The following is a 19,076-nucleotide window of genomic DNA, read 5'->3' on the forward strand; positions in this document are numbered from 1 at the left end:
ACAATGAATACGAACTATAGAAAGAACAAGTAGAATATAATAGGAAGATTTTTCTTATATATATATATATATATATATATATATATATATATATATATATATATATATATATATATATATATATATATTAGATATAAACAAACAACAGTACATAATATTTACACAGTATGATTTCATACGCGCAGAATAAATACAACAATCAGTTAAAAGGACAGGGATTCTTTCGTATTTTACATTTCAGCAAAACACACACAAAATATATTTTGAAAGAATTGAACATATTTGCCAGCAATATACGTTCTAATAGTGTTACATTAACATATATCTATAAGAGTTCAATTCTTAATACTTATAATTTTTATGTGCTACCGTAACACGTATTTATTTCTTTTGATTCAAAAAATACAATTATGTTTAATACACATTTTTTAAAATTAACACACTACACAATAACACACAAGTGTTACTACGTTGCACAAAAAAATAAAATTTCACATTATAATAGAAATTTCACAATATCAAAACGAAGACATCAACATTTAAAGAATATATATTTTTTTCTTTTTTAAAAAAAGAATCACGATATGCTTTTTTTCAATATACAATATCTACGCATTACCCCATTGGCTGAAACACATACGAAGCAGCCAAGTTTTCAGTTTTAAATTTTTAGGTAAGCAACTGATCACAATTATTTGTACATTCATATTATATAACTACTACTTTCATTTTAAAACTAAACAACACTATAGCACTATTAAATGTACACTAATTTTGATATTAATTATTGTAGGAAGGGCTCATATCAGTATTGACTCAAAAATAAACTTTTATTTATATTATGATAGATGTCCTATAAGTTCCCATATAAATTGTTTTCTTATGTTTTCCATTGTGAGGATTCAGTTTAGTAACTACTTTCGCTCGACAAAGCAATTGAGGTTACAATACAAATTAAATTGATTGTTGAACGAAGCCAATTAATCAAAGCATAATAACTGGTCTGTAATTTTAAAAACAATGCAGAAGCCAGGAAAGAATGTATTTTTTTACTGACGATTTGCAGGAATATGAGGATATCATCAATCAACATTCTTTCAGTATGTTTTTGAAAGCAATTAATCCAACAAAACAAAGGGCAAATTCTGTTAGAAAAGAAATCATCATATCCAGGTGATACGTATGTCCCGCCACACGGATAGTTTCCCCAACTCTAGGAATAAAGGCCTACTATCGGCAGAAGAGGCAATTTTTCACAGTAGCTTTAAAAAAAAGCCATGTGTTTGAGAACATTAGTGCTGCTTTGCACGAAATTATCACAGAGTTTTCTTTTAATTATATTTTATTTGTAAGAAATAAATCAACCGCCAAACCAATCTTGTCGGTTTACAAATCTAAGCGTAAATTAAAAGAGGTTTCAGTCGGTTACGAGGTACACTCAAGTTCCAAGGTTTCCTACTTTTTACCTCAGCATGTTGAAACTTGTGTCACTTCTCAACGTAATCTCCTTTTAGGTGTACACCATTACGAAGAAAATTGAGAGTTAGGAGTGCCTGATGAGCAGGATTGTTTTCACGAAAAAACAAATGAGCAATCTTCTGAAGTCATTTTGTTCGCAATCGAATGAGATTCGTCGTTAACACAAGTTCATAAGATGCAGCCGTCACCGTAGTGCCTTCTGGAGCACACTGAGAGAGGATTACACCTTCGCTGTCCCAAATCATGACTACTATCACCTTCTAAGAGCTGGCGGTAACATCAAGTTTCTTTGGTGACAGGGAATTCGTGCTTCCATTGTGAAGACTGACGAAAAGAAAGCACCATTCATGGTGTCATCATGTGTTAACGATTGCACCGTTCGGGTAATCCGCACTGAAGTAAATTTTCGCATTTCAGGCCTTTAGACAGAATGATCTTAAGAGAAAACCATGGAAATACTAAATCTAGAGGTGATAATCAAACATACCTAATCGGTGTTCCTTCAAAACAAAGACTCCCACTCATGTAAACCTGCTTGTCCGTGATCGATATTTCTTGGGTTCATTATCACACGACGTTCGACCCTATTTAAACCTTCGTTCGCACGAACGCACATTTTCCGTACCCATTATCTTTTTACATGTCTCACTGACTTGACAATGAATACCAAACGGTACCACACCACGCACGTGGAAAAAAAACGGATGATCACGCTGTACTTGCACACTGTATGTCGCCACTTACATCGGCAATGCTGCTCACGCTAGAGGTGGCAGAAGGAACCACGAGCGCTGCACGGTGCTGTTTTCTATACCACAAATTCACAGAGAGTGCTCTCATATTTTTAGATGAACTGAACCCTTAAATCTTCTCACAATATATTGGAACTTGAACGTACCTCGTACTGCACTTTGAGATCTGCACTTTTGTATATGTGTGAAAATTCTTCCATGACAATTACTTAGCTTTCTAACAGAATTTTGCCCTTCAACTAAAGAAAGGGAGACCCAAACATTGTTAATTAGTACATGCCTGACTTAACTTTAACGCTCAAAGCGAGCTTGTACCATTCGACTCGATGGCATTTTTGTGTGTCTGTCCAAAACTCCTGCTAAATTTGATCGATTTTATTGATATTCGGCATGAGAACTTCAGGCACGACTAAAATATATATATGATTTACAAGTATCTTATCTTGTGTCATGTCTACTATACGCTAGCAGTGGATTCCTTTCTTCTTGACACGTACATAAAAGGATTTAAATTCTATTCAGTTATGCCGAAAAATCAAATTATATTTATATATGATATAGTATATGAATGATATTTTTGTATAGCAAAAAATATTTTTTTTTCTAAGCTTTCCGAAAAGCTAAAAGGAATCGGAATTGTAGCACTGATGCTTTGTGGTCATTGATGTCAGATTTCTACCATGAATTTCCATGTGTTCGTTGAGTTACAAATAATCGTTTTAAGAAGTATTTTATTGTGTAATTTCTTTTCCTCAAATAATGGGTAAAAACTGTAATTCGATATTTAATAACGTTTCAAGTAAAAACAATTCAAATAAAATAAAGGAAACCATGACTCACAAAAAGATTATTTCCAAATTATTGGTAATATCAACAATCATAAAAGCGATTAGATTCGTACCACTTTAAAAAACTTGAATAATTTGATTTGATGATAAACCGAAGAAAACTGACCAATTTTTGATTTAAATTATTATCATTATAAAGTAAGCTAGCTCTAAAACTAACAAACTCTTTAAAGGCTAAAACTTGTTTCAATGAATATATGCTTTTAGAAAATGTGAACCAAGGAATAAATGAAGAGTAATTATTTCATTTTATTTTACTTTGCAAAAATTAATTGTTAGTATATATGAAATGATGTTAATAGGAAAAAAATAATTATTTCTGTTTGGTGGCTTCTACGGACTAATGAATAGACGAAGTCAATAGATAAGGATGAGGTCGTTATACGATGGAAATATAAACAGGATGTTCGAGCTGTTTTGACAGTTCCTTTAAAAAAGAAAAAAAAAAGAAAGAAAGAAACAGTCAAACCGAAATATATTGGATACACGGACAAGTGGAATAAAGATGACAACAAACCAGCAAGAAATCACTCAGAAAAAAAAATCATCCCTAGAATCTACAACTGTTTCGATACGGCTCCGGAAGCTGGCACATCGGCACGAATGGTCTTCTGACGGAAACCTCAAACGCCGCCCAGACTCTGTCGATCAGCTGGGTCTTAAGTTACAAATAGTGTGGTTGGTTATTTGCTGAACCACACCATACGTACAATAATTCACAGGGTTGTCATCAGGGAAGTTACAGGGACACGCGTTGGATGACAACCACGTCTGAGTTGTCCCAGTGGTATGGCAGAAAGCTGCCTGTTGCTACACGTAGGGTCTCCCAGCAATTACTCTCTCCACCCAAGGCTTGACCATGGTGTTAAGGATCTCCACAAATCTTATACGAACTAAGCCTCCCTGGGTTTTCCGTCACTTTCTCTTTGTAACTGTTGGGTGAATTTTGGTATTCAGCGGTAATCGGAACACTACTGTCTGAGTGTTTTTTAATCAGCCATGGCTTCATAGTGTTCGCTGCATTTGTGCATTTTACATCGCATTGCTTTCACGAGTACACACAGCAATGAGCAGCTATTTTAATAGCGGAATTTGGATGCCCGGCAGGAATCAAGATGCAGGTAACCTTTTTCCAGTTCCTTTCGATATCATGGGTGTCTCTACAGCCACATAGTAAAAATATAAGTATGTCCTTTTATGTTTGAGGTAGAAGTGTATGCAGAGCTATTCTTGCAGATCACGATCAAGATGAGCAGAGGACAGCATGTGGCAATAAACTGTAAACAAAATATGTACGAGAAATGAGTGAAAAATTTCGAGCCTACAATGAAGGGTTGATGCTAGAGATTTATAATTCTATACAATTATACGATTATAGCGTATAGTTTTATAATACACTATCCCAAATTATACGAAAATAATTCCTTCTTTTCTTTCTTTTTTTTTTTTCAGGTTTAAAACAGCTGACGTACGAAACAAGATAGCCCCATCAATCGCAACTGTTATACGTTGGTCCGCCGAATTCAAACGCGGATAGCAAAGCATTTTGGATTATCCACGAGAAGGACATCCAGTGATGGCAACAATGGAGAACATTAAACATGCACTGGATATAATTATCGATTATCGTCGAGTGAATATGAAAACTATTTTACAATAAAAACTGGGGATGTGTATAAGATGCAGTAATGGCTTTTGTCGGTAGCAAATCAAAATTTATACTTGTAAACAGAATAAAATATGAGATAGTGTGCGTCAGTTGTAAAGCAGATAGTGGAATTTAGAATACAAAACGGAATGACTATTATTCGGAAATGGTGAGTTCATTATAACAAGAAGCTGGGATAGAAACTCAAACACGGAAAATATATACCAATAAACGCCTCAGAAATATTTTCTAGGTACTAAGAACGAAGTGTGGTTTCGAGTCCCAGATTATTCCTTTGAAATGAAAAAAATGAAATGAATTACATGTTCCACGGTTATGCCATGTTGGCTAAATGAGACAGTGATGATGGGAATGAATGAAATAGTGGAATTAAGATACTGGGAGGAAATGGAGAACTCCGAGGAAACACGCACAAGGTACTTGTCCAAAACAAAGCCACCTGGCGCGAGTTGAGATCGAACCAGGAACCCCACGCACTGGATATGAATGCTCTACCACCGAATCTCTCCCATCGATTATTCCTGTTACATGTTTAAGGGGTAAGTTGACAGTAACCTTTCATTTTGACAAAATAAGGAGCCGTTTCCATGTTACCTACTCGAAAAAATACAATGGTTACACCTGTGACTTTTGTTGAGATTTATTAGAATACCGTGAATTCTTAATAGGAAATTTTGACTTTCCTTGGCATTTTCATGTAGAGATATGAACTATGGTATTGATTTACAACATTCCATTGACACTACCACGTGGTGAAATAATTGACTGCTTGGAGTAAGCTTGATCTGTTGTATGAACTTACACAGGACGAGTAGAGCCGTGCCATCAGTATACCATCCCTCCTTGTAATAAATGGAAGGTTTAGTGATAGCTGAAAAAAACTCAACAACAAAGAAAAAATGAAGTAACGCCAACCCTGCGAGACACCGGACACAAGGAAAACGAAGTAAAAGCAATGGAACTAATACAACTGACAAGGAAATGATGTAAAATGCGGATATACGTAAGCTGAACAGTTGTATAAACTTATAAATGTGCGCAAGATGCCATATTCTGTCTCAAACGCCTCCTGTAGATAAAGTAAAATGAGAAAGTACTAGTAGTATTATAGTGACAATTGGTTACAGAAGTTGTGTGTGATACAATGTCAACTTCTGAAACTTACCTGGGGAATTAATAGTAGTAGTCTGCTTAGTAAGGAAAGCTGAAGTCACTTGACGAGAGTACGTTCGAAATTTTACTGAAAATTGCAATTAGCTGGATCAACCTATACGACAAGGCACCAGACTGGTTTACTGGGTAGGGAACAAGTCTTGGACAATGAGAGCCTGGGAGGAAGTAGAGGTGTATATTGCTCCTGGAGAATGAGCTGAGCAAGAAGTATTTCGTTCAATACAGAAATAGCTGGTCACAACAACATACTGGACTTTGTTATGTTCCCGTCGAATGACAGATGTAATTAAATGCACGGTAATAGGGGATGTGAGTCACTGAATGAAGTTAAGTTGTAAGTGACTGAATGCAGCTCTTTTATTCTGTCAGTAGAATCAGCGTCGTGTGACTGATTCTAGAAGTGTAATAATGCCTTAAAGATAGCCAAGAACAGCATTTCTTTTATCCTTAGCACCCAAGTGGATTATGATTACTGATAATCGGATAGCAGTGCTTCAAATACACAATGAAGTGAGTGATCTCAGTTAGATTATTACAAATTTTAGTCAACTGGAACTGTTTACACACCGAAATACAGTTTCTGATAGTACACTTAAGTTAGTAACGGAATTCACGATTTCTGGTGCAACGAAACTTGTTAAAGCATTGTCATGAGTTGCAGATCACAGCAAAATCATGATGTAAAGAGAACAAGGTGGTTGCACGCGCACATAGTCTGGAATATTGTAACTGTGTAACGTCATCTCAGTGATACAATACAGCGAGAAAAGCTGCAGTGTGTAAGCTACAAGTGGAAATTCTTTTGTATTCGAGTTATTGTTAATGCAAGAACGTCTAATTGTGCAGTACACGGTTGTATTAATCACTTAAGAAAAAAAAAGTAAAAAGTAAAAACTAAAGGAACTAACAAAGTACTTTAGATTTCTTCAGAAAGAGGGGGACAATATCTTCGAAAGTGAATTTCAGCTTGCAGGCGACCGAACAAATTAAACTCAACCTAATCTAAAGAATGATAAGTTCTATTTAAAAATTAAAAGAAGAGAAGAAACAGCCACGACTTAAACGGATTAGAAGAAACTATGAAAATTCCGAAAAGCCTACTGCAAGTGTAAGAACGCAGAATGCGATAACTGGGAGAAAAGGAATGTAACAAAGATTGAAAACCAAAACCAAAAAATTAGAAGTAAATAAGAGAAACGTGTTTAGTGAACTGAAGTGTTACAAACTTAAAGAGTCGGTGAAGATTTTGTCAATATATTTTACTCCCGGTCAAATCCCAATTATATTATCACCCCACAGTAAGAGAAATTGGTCTTCAGAAAATACTGCAGCTGCAATATCGTTACGAAGTGTTAGCCCTAAAAACATACGGTATTTATGAAATAAACTTAAATACCCTTTGCCTCGCTCCAGCACATTAGTTCGGCGGGCAAACAAAATACATTGTGAACTAGGACTTCTAAGTGACATCCTCATATTAATGAAACGAAAGGACGTAAGCATGTTACATCGTGAACTTATTGTGCTTGCATTTCGATGAAATAGTTATATTAGATACTGTTTGTTTTGATGATAAAGTTGAAAAAGTCTACGGACCGTGAAAATTAGTGCAAGTTATAACAACTGCAAAATAGAAACAGCCAACTTTCTTTGACTGCCCCATGACAAATGTGAGTTTACGAATACTACGAGTGCAGGATACTCAATTTACTGAGTCTTCTGTGGTTTTGGTCCTACAAAGAGGCGATTATTAAAACCGCATAAAGTTACTAGTGATAGTAAATTTTTCAGAAACCTGTGTGACATTTGAAGGAATATCTATGTTTTTGCTAATATGTCATATTTATTCAAACTTTCATTATTATTATTATTACAAAGGGTTTATGTTAACCATACATAAGAAGTAGATAACCACACTCAAGATCATTTGGACAAGTCACAAAGTGATATTAAATTAGCCTACAAAATTACACAGCATCAATTAGATGTATCGAACAGCAAACGTCAAAATGTTAAATTAGCTGCTCAACTCTTCTCAAACAGTTTGGGAAAGGCATCACCTTATTACGGGGAAGCTGGAATAATTGGTGTAGTGAAAGAAAACATTCATTCTTAAGTTGATAAATGACTGCTTTAATGTTTTTAATTCATATGGAAATTTCGAAGGCAATTCTCTCTGAAACGGAGTTATCGGTTTGATTTGGAGACACAAAATTCTGTGTTAAGAGAAATTAAATATAATATTTGGGTTGCATCCAAAAAGTGTTACCAACTTACATTCGCATGTGAAAGATTATACACAGAAGCTGCCTTTTTAGCATGGAATCTAGATGTGCAACAATTCCCTTCCAATGTTGCTTTCTGATATGCAAGCTTTATTTGGAGTGAAAAGTGTCATAACAAGTAAATTAAACTAAGATGTACTTGAAATTTTTTTCTTATATTTGTGGCATGTACAAATAACCATCCTATTCTTTGCTTTTAAGTATACAATACCCTATTACATTTTAGGCATGCATTCGTTTACAATTTCTGTTAAATAAAGAAACACAACAGCTAATGAAAATGGAAATTCCTTGAGTGGAGCACAGAACTTTGAAGATGAATCTGCGATTGAATGCCAAATCGCCACTTTATTGAAAAAAAAAAAAAAAAAAAAAAAAAAAAAAAAAAAAAAAAAAAAAACTGATGGAGAAGAAACCACAACTGAAACTGAAGATTCTGCTGATTCAATATGAAAGGAAGATGAAAACACATTAAAGCTCGATAAAATATTCAGAAAAAATGTCTGAAATACATTGCAGCTTTTGTTGCCCACTATTTCAGAAAGCAAGTTCTATTGTACGACACCATGTATAGATAATGTAACTTTACAATTTGGATCTTGGCGTCTCCTCTTCCTTGCAGAGATACTTTTCTTTCTGTAATATTTGTGGAACTCAGAGAAGGGCCTTATTTTGTATCTTTTCATTTATTACAGCGGAACGTGACTGAATGAATACGATGTAAGTATGTATTTTCTTCGGTCGACTGTTCTTATCGTTCTGTGATGTTTTGAGCCTCCGAGCCGAACAACCTTTCAAGTCTCTCTTTGCACTCCCTGTCAGAGAGCGAGAGCAAGAGAGAGAGAGAGAGAGAGAGAGAGAGAGAGAGAGAGAGAGAGAGAGAGAAGGAAATGTTTTACTTGCTTTATTCAGTACGGATTTACATCGGAAAATTCTTACTCTTGCCTCAAACCCACTTTCCCAGCTTTACTTTTCTTAATTGTACTTCTCAATTTTTTGTATATGAATTGCTGCAGCATGCAGGAGGGCGCGGAAAGACCTTTTTTTCTCTCTAAGGAAAACACTATCACTAATTGTAGTACCCTAGTGATTGTATGTTGTACGCCCAGTGTCCAAATTGAGGGATGCATGCCTCGGCGTAGGGATTTTCTACGGCTGTGGGTCATTGCCAGGATCAATAGAACTTCCCCCGCCCCTCACTTGTCCCCCCAACCGATCATTAGCTTGTACTATTCCCTCACTTTTCGATGAAAAGCAAGAGCTCTTTCTGAATGAGCAAAGGGCAGAAAGAAGTCTCTTGCCAATTGTTTCGGAAAGCTGATGCCTTTCTGGAGAGAGGGAGAGACAGAGAGAGGGAGGGAGCAAGGAAGGAAGGAAGAAAGAAAGAGAGATCACAGGCAACCATCATCCCCGCCTACTACACAGGCCTCTGATGTAGGTCTTTTATTGATATTTTTGTACATTGTTGATGTACGTGTGTTGGTACTTTTGTTCGGAGTATTACTCGAGTTTTCGTGGCTTCATAGGTTGAACTAGCAAATTGTGTGTGTGACAGTGTGTATTCATGATATATTGTACAAAACTTTTGTACATAACGAAGAGACATTCGAAAACAATTGACAGTTTTTTTAAGCCAGTGAAAAAGGTAATTAAAAATGAGCCGGCTTCAAAAGTGGAAATTCAATTAAATGAAGACGATAATAACAGTGGTAATGTGTCCAATGTGTCCTACCACCAAAATAACATTGGCGTGTTAGTGAAAGAAACAAAATATGTCAATATTTCAAGAGAAGTGCGATACGACATGCTGACAAACTACTTTAAGCCAGAAAAACCTTTGTGTTTTCTGTGAGACTTCATGGTCAAGACTTTCATTTCAGCATCGCTGGTTAGAGAGGTCGGGTTGGTTAACTTACTCGATGACGGAGAATGGGGCTTTTTGTCGCTACTGTGTTCTTTTCTGTACACCAATGTTGGTCATGCTTCACATAAAAATGTGGAGTATTTGGTGACTAAGCCATTTTGTAAATGGAAGGATACTGTTTAAGTGTTCAATGACTATCAGAAGAAAGCTAGTGTGGTATAAGCTGACAACTTCATGGCTGTGGGATGTAGCGACACGCAAAATGTAGCGAACACGGTAAGTTGTCAGCGAGCGACAAAAGTAAAAGAAAATCGAGCCGCCCTTATTCCTATTGTGGAAACTATAATCTTTTGTGGATAGCAAGAGCTTTCTCTGACAAGGAGACTTACGGAAGTGTTACTCACCGATTTGAATGAAACTTTGCACACTTTTAGAACATCGAAAAATAATCGACACGTATTTTTTTTTTTTTTTTTTTCCGGCAATCGTGAAGATTTAAGGCTGGAAATCATCCTTTGAACGTTAGGGGTAGTCTTCAAGCATAGACAGAAAACAATCATTCAATATAGAAGAAAACATACTTCCAGGGAGAGGGGGGCTTAGGACAGCTGATTCAGAATATGACGTCAAAATTACAAAATTCAAAATGGCGGATTCAATATAGTGATTACAATTACAAAATATCTTCTGGTTTAAGATTCTCTGCAGTTAGCCAAGAACAATTACAGATGGCAGAGATTACTACGAGGAGGTTGCAGATCAATTTGAAATCCCTTTCTGTACTTATTTTAATGCGATGCTTGATTAAAGTGAGTCTCTGCACTTCTCACTTTAGCGTTTATAGGGACACAAACACTAGACAATGTGTCACAAGCAATAAATCTATGACTCCTAGCTACACCATACAACCTTTAATTTCTGAAAATGGCCATGTTATCACCGTTGTTAATTATTTTGCAGGAAAAGGATGAAACATTTGACCCTATAGTCCAAAACAACATCTTTTAATCTGAAAATGTCCTTGTGAAAGCATCAAATTCGGGTTAACATCAGGTCTTGTGAGATAATGGTTTCAAGAGGTTTTTCTCCCAATGTCTAATGTTATTGTTATTAGATTCGTGGAGTGGTCACAATTCACCAATGTTTCAACCTATTTTACGAACAAAAGAGTACCTCAAAATAGAAACCATTCTGCACTAACAACTGGTAGGATTTGGCGTCTTGCTGTGTTCGTCTTTAGGCTTGGAAAACTTCTTGAGACATTTTACTGACATTATTCTCTACAACTATAACATAAATTTACATCTCCGTAATAATACAATTTAGATCCAAATCACTGATTCACAATCAGTTTTCTTCTTCTAGATTTCCAAAGCTTATTAGATATGCGTGACACAAAAACAGTTATTTGGAAGAAGATTGTGCTGCATTTTGCGATTTGTCACAGCTATTGCTGTAATGAGGCACGCTTGGTGTAAACTATGTTTATGCATCACACACTTTTTTTTTTTTTTTTACGAAATATCATTACTCTGAAGCGTTTCCTCAATAAATTCATAATTATGAGAGGCGAGGGGACTCACTATACGTAAGCACCCTGAATAGGGAGAAGTGCAGAGATTCACTTTAATCAAGCATTCCGTTAAAATAAAGGGGTTTCAAATTGGTCTGCAACCTTCTTGTAGTAACCCCTGCCAACTATAATTGTTATTGGGTAACTGCAGAGAATGTCAAACAACAAGACATTTTGTAATTGTAGTCACTATATTGGATCCGCCATTTTGAATTTTGACGTCATATTCTGAATCAGCTGTCCTTACCCTCCCCGTGGCAGTATGTTTTCTTCTTTATTAAATAATTGTTTTCTGTCTATGCTTGAAGACCACCCCTAACGTTCAAAGAGTGGTTTCCACCCTTAAATCTTCACGATTGCGAAACAGAAAAATACGTGTCAATTATTTTTCGATGTTCTACAAGTGTGCAAAGTTTCATTCAGATCGGTGAGTGACATTTCCGTAAGTCTTCTTGTGAGAGGAGATAAAGACAGTGGTTCTTTCACTTTGTCGAAGCCTTCGCAAAAGGACGGGAAATTTCGCTCACTTCGTTTTCGTGCTAACCCCGGTGACGAATCTTTAAAGAAACATTTAACAAATGCCGGGGAAAATGTGACGTACGTTAGTCCACAAATACAAAATGAAGTTTTAGAAATTTGTGGAGAGTTAATAACGGGATAAGTTGGTACCTGAAATTAATAAGTCACAGTGCTTTAGTATTATTGCAGATGAGACTATGGATATAGGGGGACTGAACAACTTATGTGCTCGGTATGTAAATACTAGTCTTATGCTGCGAAAGGTTTTTTGGGATTTGTCCCGATTTACGATCTTACGGGAAAGGGTGCTGCGAAAACAATAATTGAACAATGTGCAAAAATGGATCTTGATATGAACAATCTCGTAGGCCAAGGCTGTATCCTAAGGCTATTTTTGTACATTGTGCAAATCGACGCTTAAATCTAGCATTTTCCTTTGCCATGAGCGGCTCCCATATTAGAAACTGTTTAGGTACCATGAAAGACATTTGAGATTTGTTCCGAAATAATAATTTCTCTGCGAACACTCTGAAAGGCTGGAACACCAAAAAGCAAGAAAATGATATTAGTCGGGTTGTGTGACACGAGATTTGTTGAGCGCCATGATGCCGTCATGGTTTTTATTGATCTATTTGAGCCAATTGTTGCTAGTTTACAATCTATTACCGCAAGTGAAAAAAACAACATCCCACACTGCGCAACGATTATTGCCAGCTTTGAAGAAAAACTCCTTTTTGATCTCCATGTTAACGTGTGAAAAGTTAGTTACTGTAACTGTTCGTCTTTCAACTTGTCTTCACAGTCCCAAACATAATATAAGTTCAGCAATGGAATACTCGCATATCTTAAAACGACTACAAATTTAAGAACCGATAATTTGGAAGCCGTATTTTAGCGATATCTTTCAACAAGCATTATGCATCATGAAAAATCTTTTCGACAGTGAAATAAAAATTCCACTTTTAGCACGTAAGCAAACCAAGCGGGAGAATTATCCGTTAGAAAGGCCGAAGCAATAGTTCAAAAGAGCTGTCTTCATTCCTTGTATTGATGACTTAATTTCGAATCTTACATTACGTTTTTAACAGAATAAGGATACGTTGGCTGCCTTTCAGGTTTTACTGCCCAAAACCGTAAAATCAACTGCAGGTGATATAGTAAAGAAACTGGGCGTATACGTACATGAAAATATAAGTGAAACGCAAATAATGACTATATGTTATGGTGTCAGAAACGGAAATGTGCTGAAAAAGACGTCATTCCTCAGGATTCGGTTTCACCTTTAGCTTCATGTTCTGTTAACTTGTATCCAACAATCCACCAAACTTTTTAAACTTTTGAAAATATTGGCCACCCACCCTACCTATCTCTACAGCCAGTGCGAAGATATCGTTTTCTACCCTGAAGTGCCTTAACTTTTTTTGAGAAACCGGACTGGGAACGACCGATTAACAAAACTTGCTATATTATCGGTTCATTGGGATCAGAATATTGATCCGGAAGAAGTTATAAATATAATGGCCAAACGTAGCAGATGATTAAATTTAATACTCTAGTGTCAGGGTGTCGGTAAATGTAAACAGTGTTAGTGTACATAGACTTAATTGTTAAGTGGAAGAAAAGAAGTTGCAGTATTTAACTTGTATCAAAAAAATTAAAGAGCTGCATAGCAGAAATTTTGGAAGACCTCATGTAAATTAGATAAATTTGAGATTTTTTAAAATTTGTTACTTTAAATATTTGTTTTTGTTTTTCTATAAATTTATAAGAGATACTTCCTTCTTGAAACTGCAGGCTCCGCTGAGGGCTGTCGGACACCATGAATTAATTCCTCTGAGATTTGTAAATACCTCAAAATGTGTGAAAAAAAGGAGATAGATGCAAGAAGAACTCGAGCGATCTAAACCTGTTAGGTACATAAGCAACGCACTCATTTTAAGCTATTGCAGACGTATACATACTCTGCATACTCGAGTATACCTTCATGTGTTAAAAAAGAAGAAAAAAAGAAAGAAATAGGAAAAAGTATAGTGAATAATACTGACTTGTTCAAACTTCAAAGCTGTTTAACATGTAATGAACTGAAATATGCTTTTCCCCGTGCTATTGTAAATATCTTTCTTCGAATTCATTATCTTCTAGCATTGATTACATCATGTTTATATAATTAATGCTTATGATAAATTTTCACTCCGTTGAAAATCACAGCGAATACCAGCGAAGTTTTTTTTGTGTGAGGTACGAGCTAGCGCTTGTAAAAAAAATCCATTCATAACACAGATGACGTCAAGTGTTAGAATGACAAGAATTTAGTTCGCCATTACAAGAATCTTGTTCTCTTTACACCATGAACATGACACTGTGGTAATAGTTTATGGATTGGAATGGATTTAGTTTGAGAAATATATGATCCTCTTGTAGCTTAGAAGTCTACTAAACGGCAAGAGTTAATGTTGTATACTTCGTCAGATAGATCTTCGCGGGTGATTTCAGAGTGTTCGAATGAAGCAGAGATGGCAACGATATTTGCCAGCCATCGTTGTCAAATAACTGTGATAATTGAGAAGCAGATAATGGATTGAGTGAATGATCATGCGAGAGTAGTAAGTGGCTAATACTTTTAAACGGACGGCGATATCTGGAGTGATACTAGCGATAAGTCGAACCTATATAAGGAAATCAGAAATACACACATAATATTAATTGTAATATTTTGAAGTTATGTGCGTTTCTGAAAGCAGTGACAAAATTATACAGCAAGGATAGAATGCGCATGGACAAAGAAAGATCGCAAAATAAGAGACTTATACGACAGTGATGACTTAGTTTCAGTTAAAAAAAGAAGAAAAAAAAGAAAGAAAATACAAGTCAGATATAGAAGTGTAAGTTGTGAATAACGATAAAAGTCACCATAGCAAGTAAAATAAAATGCTTCATACTCATCGCTATAATCCCAAGAACTAAGTTATGTTTTCGACAAACACGACTCTCATCATCAGTTTTCTCAAGTCCTAAAAAATTTGAAAAGGTAAAACATACGGGAAGGTCAAAAGGAAGTAGAAAGAATAAAAGATGACTCGAAATATATACACTACTTCACGTCCAAGAATAGGGATTTGCCATAATAATCTTTGACTTGAATTGGTGTACATACTTTGAATCTTATATATATATATATATATATATATATATATTTACACCTTCCCACATGTTTTTGCCTTTTTACAGCCATTTTCAGGTTTGAGGAAATTGATGATGAGAACCATGTTCCTTAAAAACGTTACTTATTTTTTATTTATTTATTTTTTTTATATGATTATTGCTGCAAGTATGAACCATTTCATTTTATTTGCTACTGTATATTAACAGCTCAGTTACTTTGGAGAAGAAGAAATTATGTTTTTTTTTAACATAATATTCCCAGTTCTTCAATTATCAAGTTAATTCTATTGAAAACTGAGTTCCACAATCGATGAACTTCTTAACATATTGGGTAAGTTTCAACCGCTATATAGGTTTCTTTTTAACTCGTGATATCACTATCTGTTGATTGTCGAAGGTATCATCATTGATAATACAAATGACCCTACACTCTTAATACTGGTTGTGTTAGCATCTAAGTTTGTGCTAGTACAAAAAATATACTTTCCCATGAATCTGTGCCATACAAAGGTAGATATTGGTATTGAATAAAGTTCTTAACATTCTTCTTCTCTTTTTCTCTTAACAATATGAGAACTTCTATGGTTCGGAGGATTATTGAAGGGTCTCTAATTGAAAATATTTCCAAAATAACTTTTGAAGCAAACGAAGGATCCATCTAAATCTAATATGCTCAACACAGTGTGCTCATTTATCGAACAAGAAGCACATTTTTACATCTTGAGAAACGATAATTATCAGAACATTGTGTTGCAGATCTGCTTAATCCAGCTTCTCAAAACTGCAAACTTAATCGCAAATAATTAAATCTGAATATTTTAGTTGTTTGTCTCACGAGCCCTTCATTGGGATCCAGCAGTACTGCCTTCTTTGTAATTATTATTTAAAGCAGTGAGATTCAGTTGTGTTGTGCTATCGTGGGAATAAATTCGCACGCAATAACTTCAATAAAATTGACACTAATAGATCCAAACTCTGTTGAAATTGCAGTATTTGTGTTAGATGTAAGCTATTGGCGTATATATGCAATGAAAGACCAGCTAAAACAAACAAAATCGACTTACAACAAGTGAGTACTGGTAATGTCGCCAGTCAAAAGACTGTATTATGATTTAGACTAAATCGTGATAATTGACGTAAAACTAAGGAATTTTTCAAACATTTTCTTCCCTGCACTATCAAATGCTGCGGAACTCACAAAACTCATCCGTCTTCAGCGCATGGAAAAACAGCACGCAGTAAATAAGAAAATATGAACAAATTTCATAAAAACTATGAAGAAATAAATTTTGTGTATATTAGAATGAAATAAATACTGTTGAACGGAGAGTTATACAAGGCAGTTATTGAATTGAACCCCATCGTTCAAGAGTACACAAATATACGTTAATATTCTTTGGTTTTCTAGCATATTGAGAAAAACATCACCACTTAAACCGATACATTCAATGGAACTCCAGTATGATCACATGAGCCAGAGCTCTGAGAATACTCTTTACCACAAACGTTACATTTGTGAAGTTTTTCAGTGGTGCTATGAGTTAATTTGTGGTTTAACATAAGAAAATTGCTGTGGAATGAACTTCCACATATATCACAGTAACTAGAACGGCCTGCTGCGTGAACTTTCTTGTGCCGCACAAGATCTGAATTTTTCAGAAAAGCTTTTTTGCAAATATCGCATTTAAAAGGCCGCTCTCCTGTATGGATGCGACGGTGAGTAGTCAAATGTGACTTGTCAGAGAAACCACGTCCACAAATATCGCATTTATGAGGTTTCTCTCCAGTATGCGTACGGAAATGTCTAACAAGATCCGAGTGTTTGAGGAAAGCTTTGTTACAAACACTGCATTGCCTGTTTGTCGTATGTTGTTTCCTGTGAGCTATATACTGTGAATAATCTAACATTATGTTGCACTTTTCACACCGATATATTGCACTTCCCGTATGGCACTTGCGGTGGCGATTCAGTGACGAATTACGTGAGAAAACACTATTACAGAATTCACATTTGAAGGGCTTCTCGCCTGTATGATTGCGACGATGAACCAAAAGTTTGGACTTCACATGAAGAACTTTCCCACAGAATTCGCACGGGAATGCTTTCTTTTCTGAATGGCATTTTTTATGGTTATTTAACTGTTCCTCACTGGAGAAACTTTGGTTGCATGTATCACACACATATTTAGGCAGTAAAACTCCAGTTGATTTACCGATTTGAAGTCCGTTCGCAATCAGATTCACCGCTGTTTCCACTGCTTGGCTCATTTCCTTGTCCAGAGTGCCAATGACTGTCGTGTTGAAAACAGCTACACCATTCGAAGAGAATTCTGGTTTTTGCCTGGAAGAGAAAACATTCATAATCATTGTTGTTAATGACAACATTAAAAGACATACAAAACCATACAGCTAGAGTGCGTCCTATAATTAATTAACAACATTGCATGGAATAAAGTAGAGTATTTATGAGAAGTATGTCTGAAAGAATTAATCTGCAAATTCATATCATATTTCCTTGCAGAATTATTAATTTTAGGAAGATCAGCAAATCACGTTCCAGTTTCTCAAAAGTGCAAACTATATTCTGCCCACGTAGTTACTATTGTTAACGATAGAAATGATATGACATTCTTAGCTTAATGTCCCTTGGTTACGCCCTGTAAACTACGCCGAACATACGATAAAATGCAAATGAGTGGAAGAACGTTGTTGGTATAAGAAAAAGAGGGTTAGGTGTGGAGGCTAAAAGGAGAAGTCTAAAAATCTAAAACAGAATCTACGGCATCTTTCGCACCTGAAATGATCTACCATTTGATACTCAAAACGTTTTCTCATCATTCGGTGTTCAGAATATCGGAGTTAAGTAAATGGCACTCCACAGTGTGATTAGCTGCCTATATAGTCGTGTCTTTCAATGACAACATGATCACACACTCAGCGCAGAGCGATGATACACTCCTGTTACTGCAACCAACAACTGCTACGTACCAAGCTGCAGTTAGTCATCTCCCCTTTTCCTCTTTTAAAGAAGTGGTAGAAATATGACATCACATGAAACCCTGAGGATGTGAATGGAAAAATTGCTAATTACAAGCAATGTTCGTTACATGTACAGAACATGTGCTGTACAGGCGCATGTACCTCTGAAATACATGTGTTTTTACCACTTACAGGTGAATTTACCAGAGGAGATATACATGTGAGACATCCATAAAACACATTCAATGTCAAAGGTCTAGAAACAAGCAATGACATATGGCTGTACATGTAAAGCAGACATGTAACGTACACGCATTTAAGGAAAATGCATTGAAATTGATGCATTTTTTCATCGCTTTTGAGTAATGTCCATGTTTCCGCCTCACACAGTACAATACTCCACACGATATATTTTATGAGCCTTCTTTTCAACCCTTTATTCAAGGTCCCACACAGTACTCTTTTCGTCCTAAAGGCTTCTTTCGACATTCCGATCCATGCTTTTATTTCACGTTCCCATTTTGTATCATCACTAATATAATATCTAGGTATCGAAAACTAGTCACCTGTTCTATTTTCTCCCCTCCTACTTCTGTATTTCACACTGACCGCCTCGTTCCAATCATCATAGCTTTTGTCTTTCTAACACTTATTTTCATCACATATTCTTCATAGCTCTTCAAGTTTTCTATAATATCTTATTGATTTTCTTTTCAGGTTCTTCAACAAGCGCCATATCATCTGCAAACCGTATGCACCTGATCATTCTACCT

At 35.7% G+C, this 19,076-nt stretch overlaps 1 protein-coding gene across 4 annotated transcripts in view; it reads right to left on the reverse strand.

Moving 5' to 3' along the window:
• Nucleotides 1–534: 534 nt before the first annotated feature.
• The window catches only part of LOC145666501 (uncharacterized), a 53,276-nt gene continuing 34,734 nt past the window's right edge, over nucleotides 535–19,076 (reverse strand). For all 4 annotated transcript variants that reach the window (XM_081733769.1, XM_081733770.1, XM_081733771.1 and 1 more), the window contains one exon: nucleotides 535–17,665. In XM_081733769.1, coding sequence (XP_081589895.1) covers nucleotides 16,756–17,665 — 910 coding nt within the window. In that variant the 3' untranslated portion in view covers nucleotides 535–16,755. The remainder of the gene's footprint in view (nucleotides 17,666–19,076) is intronic.

This window comes from Thermobia domestica, chromosome 12, assembly GCF_964235325.1.
Source record: "Thermobia domestica chromosome 12, izTheDome1.hap1.1, whole genome shotgun sequence".
Classification (NCBI taxonomy): Eukaryota; Metazoa; Arthropoda; class Insecta; order Zygentoma; family Lepismatidae; genus Thermobia; species Thermobia domestica.